This window comes from Podarcis bocagei, assembly GCF_964188305.1.
Source record: "Podarcis bocagei genome assembly, chromosome: 6".
Lineage (NCBI taxonomy): Eukaryota > Metazoa > Chordata > Lepidosauria > Squamata > Lacertidae > Podarcis > Podarcis bocagei.
This window is the reverse complement of record NC_138130.1, coordinates 51,319,711-51,328,792: the sequence shown is the minus strand read 5'-3', so window position 1 is coordinate 51,328,792 and position 9,082 is coordinate 51,319,711. Positions and strand designations below refer to the sequence as shown.

The window sequence follows — 9,082 nt, the reverse complement described above, 5'->3', positions numbered from 1 at the left end:
CAGTTGAACCAGCTATAAATAGTTGGACCAATCCCAACTGCTTCCAGTCCCAAAAGGCAAGAACCGGATGTTGAACTGGGGAAGCAATGCAAGTAAAAAGACTTCTGTGGCAACCTTTCCATTGACTTCGTAACCTTCTGTGTCAAAAATCCACCTGTTCTGTGGTTACAAGGACATTTCTTACCTAAATGAGACTTAGGACATTTTAACTGACCACTGCTTTCTTTACCTGCAACTTCCTCATGCAAGGAAGAACACGACTTTAGCAGATGCATTGGCCTAGCTATTCTCCACATTTGAGCTAGTTTTAAAAGGAAGTAGCTCTACAACATCACTGTTTTAATACCTACTTGAGAAGGCTTTTGATGCTGTTGGGCCAAGGTTTATATTTTAGACTGGGCATTTTTTTAAAGTCTAGAATATTTTCTCTAGTTACTACAAGTAACAGAATGCATGTATGTATTTATTATATTTATTAGTTGCTTTGCATGTCAAAGTGCCTCAGGGTGATCTACATAACATAAATAAGAAATAACAGAGAACATTAAACCCAAATATAGAAACAGCCATAATACAAACCTCAAGACCTCATCCATATGGAACAAATCCTACCCACCTCACTTAGAAAAAGGGCCACAGACATAATTAATTACCCTCCCAATATGGTACTTGACAGTCTATAATTCATCCATCTACTTTGATATGTCACTGAATTTTTTTTCCCCTGTTACTGTTTCGTGGTTCACTCTGTTTTTGTGGTAATGGTTTGGCTTCATAGAAGGTACGGTTCATGTAAAGTAAGGAGGGGGTTGAGGAAGCAATATCAGTGGATTCTATTTCAGACAAGTTTGAAACTCTGTAATGGAGATGTGCTCCTTCTGGGCCTCAGGACAATGGGAATATGAACATGTCCTCTTGTCTGATTATAACTAAGTGTTTCTTATTTAATTTTTTTCCTCCCAAATGAGAAAAAGCAGCTTCTATCGCAAGGGGAGTACTTAACCAATTAATACCCAACATGGAGCAACTGACTCACACATATGCCAAAGACCAGTAAGTAGCAAACTTCCCTGTTGTATGCAGAACCTTTGTATTCCAGCTACAGAGGGGGATGGGCTAGATGACTGTCAGAGTCCCCTTCAACTCTGCAATGCTATGATTCCAGAAATAAAGTGATGCTTCAAGCAGCCTAATGCTTTAAAAAGAGGCAGATGTTGGCTGCATTAATATATACAGAAAAAAGTCCCACAAAATCAATAATTAAAGTTTATTATAACCTTTTATTGCTTTGAAAAGATGCCAAGCACTAATATTGTGAGCAGTGGGAGACAAAATATGTGATTAATTGTGTTATTGTGGGAATGCAAAGGCAAAGCAAAGTGTCGTGGAAGTCAGAATTACAAGAGCACAATGTGCATGGTGACATGTTTTCCTTTTTGAATTGTTCCATTGGCAGAGATGCTCCTTGTGCAAATGTCCATTTCTGAAGCTTTGTTTTAACATTCTGAAAAGGCAATAAAAACAAAAAGTATAAGAACTGGGGTAGTTTAGCTCTCCCTTGTCCACCTCCATCAAATCAAGTGACAGCAGGAGTAATGCCCCTAGTAGCTGTCTTTAATATTCTGCCCCGCCAAAAAATATGTTGTACTCAGTTACGCATGCTTATACGGACCATGGGCCTAATCATTTGCTCCCCTCATGCAAGAGAGGAAGCAGGGGCACTCTGCCTGACCACACCCGTCACATTCCTGCTGGTCTATTGCTGCACCCCTCCATGTGTTTGGGCTGACCCTTTGCAGCAGACAGCCTGCTTGACTTGTGTGGGCTTCCTGTGTGGTGTAGAATCTTAGAGGATCAGGGTTCTAGATCATTTAAAATTGCTGTACAAGTACAAAGCCTCCCTGCTGAAGACGTCCAGCTCAAATGCATGGAAGGCTGCAGGGATAAGCCATCTGTAAGCAACAATGGGTGGGACCAACAAGACTGTCCCTCTCCTCACCCCAGGACTAGAATTACTGCCCTCCCTGCTCATACTAATGGACTTGCATGAGGGATAGTAACCAAATTTGGGGAAGGGTGTATGCAGTTATTCTAAAGCTTTTCGCATCAGATTTCTTTCCATTTGCACTTGACCGATTGCTTGCATGCTCACGCTGAAAGGCATTTACTATTGACTGGTAGTATAGTCTCTTGAAGATATAATGTGCGACAAAATACAAGGAGTAGCATGTGCCTCAGTACAAAATTTTGTTCCATTTGTGCAAAGGGGGAAAATATGTTTGTTACTTTACCTTCTGCTACCTCAACATGGAAGAAACACCATGGAACTGCGGGAGGACGGGACTCAAAACAGCATCCTCTCTCTTCACATGCAGCAGCAGAGATTCCTGGGTATCCACAATTCTTCCTGACTTTCACCTCTGAAGGACATACCTTTTTATCTGTTTTGAATAGTTACCTGAAGATTAGTGGATCAAAGTCACAGTGTAGCTCGTAGTCTTTGTCTAGCTGGTGCTGCTTTTGCCCTTGCTTTTCTGTTTTATATATATATATAATGTCCAGTAGCACCTTAGAGACCAACTAAGTTTGTTCTTGGTATAAGCTTTCGTGTACATGCACATGAAAGCTTATACCAAGAACAAGCTTAGTTGGTCTCTAAGGTGCTACTAGACAATTTATTTATATATATATATATATTTCAACTGCGTCAGACCAACATGGCTACCTACCTGTATTTTGTGATTATTTCCTCTATGTGGGCTGTCATTAGTTTCATCTTACATGCCTGAACCAATTCGTGCACAAACTGGGATGAGCTTAGATATTAATCAACTAATCAACTCACATTTCTAGCAAAGCATAACAAAGGCTGAGGAAAGAAATATAATCCCTGTGGACAAATTGAATAGCACTGGATTGTATCTGATTAAATCATACTCAGAGTAAAACCATTGATTCCAAAAAGGTCTTCTCTTAGTATGACTTGGTTGGGAACAGCCCATCATCTGCTTGTACTTATATAACCACATTATCCTTAAGCAGCTGTGGGAATAGGCTATCTGGTGTACTGTACACAGTTTAGGTATTTTATTAATCCTTCATACCTAAAGGTTCATCATAAACAAAAATGGTGTGCTTACTATCTACCTACCTACCTACCTATCTATCTATCTATCTATCTATCTATCTTTCTTTCTATCTACTATCTATCTATCTATCTATCTATCTATCTATCTATCTACTTTCTCTCAGGTTCTGGCATGAAGTCTAACATCAGGCAGGGTTCCAGTGACTGAGAAACAGTGGTTTTTCATATTTCCTTGGACAGTTTCTATGTTTGCCTATAAGACAAGACTAACTGAATGCCTGATAGCAGAATTCCATCCCTCTGACCTGTGTATCATTTTTAGTATCTCAGAAAAGCCAGGTATGCTTCAGAAAAATACATTACATTTTGGGGGGCTTGGAGCAAAGCACCAGGGCACTCCTGAAACTTCAGAACTGAAGCAGCACCCGGCATCCCGGCATTGCTGGGGAGTGATTCCAGGAGGTCCACAGTTAACTCTTGCTTTGGGATCAACGTGACATCGGCATTCCGCTGTTGAGAACAGAAATCATGGTTAGCTCTTTTCTTGTAAGAACATGGTAGCCTCTGGCAGGTCTCATTGACCTTTCAATGGGAACTTCCTTCTGTTCAGATATTTGCCTAAATGTAGCCCTCAGTTGAACACCCAATGGCTAAAAGAAGGGAGGGGCACAGGTATGCATGCAAACCCAAGCCCTCTGAGCGCTGGATTGAGCAGGAAAGTCTCTGGAGCTGAGCTGGCCTTTGTGAGGACTAGACTCCCCCCCCCCCGCCCCAATTTTCAGTCCATGCAGGTTCAGGCTCAGTGGCTAAGAGGGCTCATGAATTTCCTATCTAATAAAAATGCAAACCTTTGTTTAGATCCCTCTGATAGTAGAGATGCCAGGGGTTAAGCCTGTTGAAATCATACAACATGTTTCCAGTAATATTAGAACACGTTATTATTTTTATTTTTATTATTTATTATATTTCTATATTGCCATATACACACAGGTCTCAGGGTGGTTCACAACATAAAATCACAATCTGAAACAGCAAAATACATTTTTTTGCTGCATTCCCAGCAGCCCTGTAAGTAAAGTTTTTAAAAACAAAAACAACCCAATAATCACCCCCTCCCCAACACATTTTAAAAGGGTACCTTTGTGAACTTGTGTGTGATAGGTAATTTCCCTGCAGGTAATTCCTGTGGGATTTGGGGTTATATTTTATCCCTCTCCCTTAGGTACCAAATCATTAGCAGCACCTGTACGGGACAGCTCTTGTACCTTTGGCAATACCCCTCTAAGGAGGCAAATTGCTAGGTATTTAAAAGATTCTGAATGCAGGTTCATGATGCACATTTGCATTATGTACATATCCTAATGTATATGTAGAGATGCAATTTTAGATCTATGAGAAAATGAAGGTGCTAGATGACTCAGGTCTCACTGGCAATATGCTTTTGCTGCATTCCCAGCAGCCCTGTAAGTAAAGTTTTTAAAAAGTTTTTTTTTTAGAAAAGAAAAGGCGCAGGAGATCTAAGACAGTGAAAACAGCTCAGGGCCTAGTTCCCCCTGGGCAACCCGTAAGAACACCACTGCCCTTAACCCCTGTTTTTGGAACGCTGTTGTAAGTGGGCATTATTTTGTTACCCTTAGGGGAGCTAAGGCTTGTGGAGTTCACTAATGGTCTGCAACCTTTCCCTCCTGCAATTTGAGCTCTCGGATGTGGCTGGTTCGACTTTCCAAGTGACTTGGCTTAGGTTCAGTTGTAAAGGTCATCGCTGATATCACTGAAATGAATTGAAATTTTTCTATTGCCCACGCAGCGGAATGTAACCCTTTACTTCCTTATGGGACAGGGGGAGAAACCTTCCATATTTTATAGCTGTTACACAGTTTGATGTGCACTCTTACAAAATATATCTAATTGATTAAGGGACTTTGTTGTGCTTCTCTTAATGTTGGTAAGAAGTTGGCCTTAAAGTTTCTCAACAGCAGGGGCAAGTTCATCCAATTCCAAATATTGGCAACATATGCCTTCATTCCATTAATGCACCATAAGGAAGGATAATCTAAACAGCTCTTAAGATACTTACGTGGAGCTTTCTTATCATCGGCCAATGCACCAAGTCCTAAAATTAAAATGAGTGAAAGTATCCAGACCCCCTTCCGCTCCATCGTAGCTTCCAGCTCTTGGTAAGCAAGCTTTAAAATCAAGGAAAGTACCTCACAGTCCCTATGGGCCTTATTTTATACCACAATTAATGTTTGTGTTCAACAGTCAGATAACAAGTTTCTAGCCATGCTCCACCTCAAGTATCTCTCTTCATTTGATTAGAAAATGTATCTAAGGGGTTTTGCATATGTGTGTGTGCATGTGAGTGTGTGTTTGGCAACATATGAGGTGGTGCTACCTGGGTGGTAAGAATCAAATGAAAGTAGATAAACGATATTGGTCAGGCACTGTTGATTACCTCAGAGGAGACATTAGTCAGCATTCCAAACATCTGAGCAGCTTCACATGGCAACCATTTTAGACAGCTAAATAGACATGCATAAAAGGAAGTGTTGCTTTTTAGCCATACCTGTAGTTTGTATTTCTGCATCAGATTTAGACCAGTACAAATAGCAATATTCAGCCCTAAATCAAAATTCATATGAAATTTTTGTGATCAAGGCAATTCTTTGGGATTGCCCATGAAATTATCCAGGTTTTCATATTATTATTTTTAAAAAATAATAAAGATGCTAGAATAATGTTTAACATTATGAAAAAATCAGAATATGATTTTAAGTTTCAGAATTTTGACCCTCGTCAAACTTTTTTCTTTCTTTACTCAAGTTCTATCTTTTGTTGATTCATTTTAAGGCAATAGTGTAAAGTGCCAACTTGCTAAACATTTCTCTTCATTCGCTTCTTTGTTTGCTCCTGAATGTTCACTCTGCTGTGTAGTTCCATTGCTCCTGAATTCCAGTTCAATTAGAGAATTTCTGAAATTGGTTCTAGAACTGGAACACAAACAGTTTGCTGCGGCTATCTATTCCTTCAGTTTGTTTACATTCTTACTGATGCACATGTATGCTTTGGTTATGTGCTGCAAAAAAACTGCAGTCTGGATGTGATCATGTGCAGAACTGCACAAGAATTCTTTTTATACCAATTGTGGGGGTTTTTTTGCAGATGCCCAAATGCACTCTGTCTCCTACACATTAAAGGTAGAAACAGAAATAATAATAATAATAATAAATTTATTTATATCCCGCCCTCCCCAGCCGAAGCCGGGCTCAGGGCGGCTAACAACAATAAAACAGTACAAAAGTACAGCATAAACAACATTCTAAAATCATTCATTATAAAATTAATTAATTTTAAATTAATTAATTAAAATTAATTAATTTTGGAAGGAAGGAAGGTTGTGGTTGTGGGGGGTGAATCAAAGGGACTAAAGGGCACAGCAGAAGCCCCAGGCACTTCCCTTGTCCCTTCTCCCAGTCTGTCTGTCCCTTCTCCTTCCCATTCTTTCGCTTCCTTCTCTCATACTGGCACAACCACTCTGTCTGTCTGTCTGTCTGCCATCTACAGTCATACCTCGGGAGTCGAATGGAATCCGTTTCAGAAATCCGTTCAACTTCCAAAACGTTTGGAACCCAAGGCACGGCTTCCTATTGGCTGCAGGAAGCTCCTGCAGCCAATCGGAAGATATGGGACCCGCGTTGGACATTCAGGTTCCAAAGGAACATTCACAAACCGGAACACTCACTTCCGGGTTTGCAGTGTTTGAGAGCCAAATGTTTGAGAACTAAGCTGTTCGAAAACCAAGGTACGACTGTATTTCATCTCTTTCCATTTCCTTTCTCCCCCTCTGACCCTGGCTATTGCCTGACTCTCTAACCAACCTCTGCTCCCATGTTCTGCATACGTTGGGATTTTCCAGGCTCAGTCCATCCAAAAAGCTATATGACTGCAGCTGGGGATAGGCTGTACCACCAATGCCCCCCCCCCAGTCAGACTGAAACCCCCATGTGACTTCTGGGACTGCAGCCCGTAGTTTGAGAAACACTGCAGTATAAAATATATTTCAATGGAAAAAATGAAGATCTTTGCTCCTCGACTGGCAACAGGGCAGAAAATATCTGTGATTTGTGTCATAGCTCTGATACACTATCAGTGGAGGTCACTGCTGTAGTCAATTGTTAACTATTCCTCTTATCTTTGAGTTGGCACTTTGTATGCCTACACACCCCTTAGCATGTGAGGACTCCACAACGGAGGTCACTGGATTTTGTAACTGTATATGTAAATACAAGTCTGGTACCTCCAACAAACAGTTTAATCTGATATGGGCTTTGATACGTTGTTTGAAACAGCAGCAACATAGAGTTGGTAACTCCTTACAAAAGTGATTATCTTTGTTACAACAGCTCCATTACCTTTTTTTTCAACACTGTTTCAGTTAGAAAACAAGAGTTTGGGGAGGATATCCTCCTTAGAGCTGGTTTTCAGGCATAACGAGAAAGCTCAGTGTGCCATCTCTTTCCCTTTATGATTCCCTCTCCTTTCTTTTTTTATGGGGGACATATGTAGAAGGTGCTCTGTCCCCTAACTTTCAGGCTTCCTTTCAATGTAGTAATGATATCTATGACCAATATCTTGCTATCTGAGTGGCTTTGGACATCGGAGAAGAAGTGTTGTTAGCTAGATGTGCCTTTCAGCTGACAGCATGCAGCACTTCTTGAAACAGTTGAAGGGGAACTTGCACAGGGAAAGTTGTGCAAGAATTAGCTTCATCTGTCTACAGCCCATGACATTTCCCCTGGACAACTTCTCCTTCAGATGTATGCGAGGATCATTGAGAGTTGGATGTCAAAATGTCTTCATTGGTGGCACTGCTGAAGGTTACCTTCAGAAGGAATAGCTATTTCAGATGGCAAGGAATCTTTTTCAGTCCTCATGGAGGAGGAGGAGGAGGAGGAGGAGGAGGAGAAGAAGAAGAAGAAGAAGAAGAAGAAGAAGAAGAAGAAGAAGAAGAAGAAGAGTAGTAGTAGTAGTAGTAGTAGTAGTAGTAGTAGTAGTAGTAGTAGTTTGGATTTGATATCCCTCTTTATCACTACCCGAAGGAGTCTCAAAGCGGCTAATATTCTCCTTTCCCTTCCTCCCCCACAACAAACACTCTGTGAGGTGAGTGGGGCTGAGAGACTTCAGAGAAGTGTGACTAGCCCGAGGTCACCCAGCAGCTGCATGTGGAGGAGCGGAGACACAAACCCGGTTCACCAGATTACGAGTCTACCACTCTTAACCACTACACCACACTCTCAGCTTTCAAGTGAGCAGATTCCAGTGGCAGACAGTGTCCGAGAGAACAATGGGTGGAGTAACAGATGTGAATGTCTCTTACCTTTGTAGGCTACATTCCAACCCCCCAAATGTCAGAGGGTTCTGTTGCTATTTGCATATCTAATGAGGGTAAATTCAAGCTGCCATTCCAACCACCACCACACCCAGCACCGAACATGTGTTTGGAAGAAGAGCATGTAGGAATTTACATGCTCAGTCGCATGTGTACAGCTCACTGCTACATGTGAGGTTGTGTGGATTGATATATTAATCCAATGCTAGTGCTAGACAGAATGTCAGTTTTCTGAGAGTTAGAATCCCACTTTCTCTAAGAATACTTTTGTGCATCTGAACCACCTTATCCTTGGCTGTTAGCAACACTGGGAGATGGGTGTGGGATCTGCTATCTGACTAAAAATTGGCTCCTGGTCATATAACCCCATGAGAGTTTGCTGGAAGATGATGCCTAACCTTCGCAGCCCACCATAGGTTGTTGAGGACTCAGCCCGCAGATATCTGCATATTTGTATCCTTCCACCACTCTACCACCAACCCCAGCTTATATTTTTGACAATTCCATTGTTTCATCTATTTTTCAGCAGTTGTGGAAACAGGGTGTCTGGGGAAGCGGATGCACAACAAACTCCATATATGTCTATTTGATCCTCATTCCAAATG

The 9,082-nt window shown here is 41.2% G+C and overlaps 1 protein-coding gene across 1 annotated transcript; it reads right to left on the bottom strand.

Annotated features, from left to right (window-relative positions):
• Nucleotides 1-1,260: 1,260 nt before the first annotated feature.
• Nucleotides 1,261-5,301, bottom strand: LOC308589774 (trefoil factor 3-like). Its single transcript, XM_081199192.1, has 4 exons — nt 5,166-5,301; nt 3,452-3,598; nt 2,292-2,441; nt 1,261-1,504 (listed from the first exon to the last, which is right to left on the bottom strand). Exons 1-4 carry the CDS (start codon nt 5,245-5,247, stop codon nt 1,497-1,499), a joined length of 387 nt encoding a protein of 128 aa, XP_081055318.1. The 5' UTR covers nt 5,248-5,301; the 3' UTR covers nt 1,261-1,496.
• Nucleotides 5,302-9,082: the final 3,781 nt, after the last annotated feature.

Bases quoted from the DNA above. Each gene is read 5' to 3' on its own strand.
- LOC308589774 (XM_081199192.1), bottom strand. From the start codon at position 5,247: ATGGAGCGGAAGGGGGTCTGGATACTTTCACTCATTTTAATTTTAGGA. The intron at 3,599-5,165 runs GTAAGTATCTTA...TGTTCTCAACAG, and splicing joins CGATGATAAGAAAGCTCCAC to CGGAATGCCGATGTCACGTT. The intron at 2,442-3,451 runs GTAATGTATTTT...TATTCAAAACAG, and splicing joins TGCTCCAAGCCCCCCAAAAT to ATAAAAAGGTATGTCCTTCA.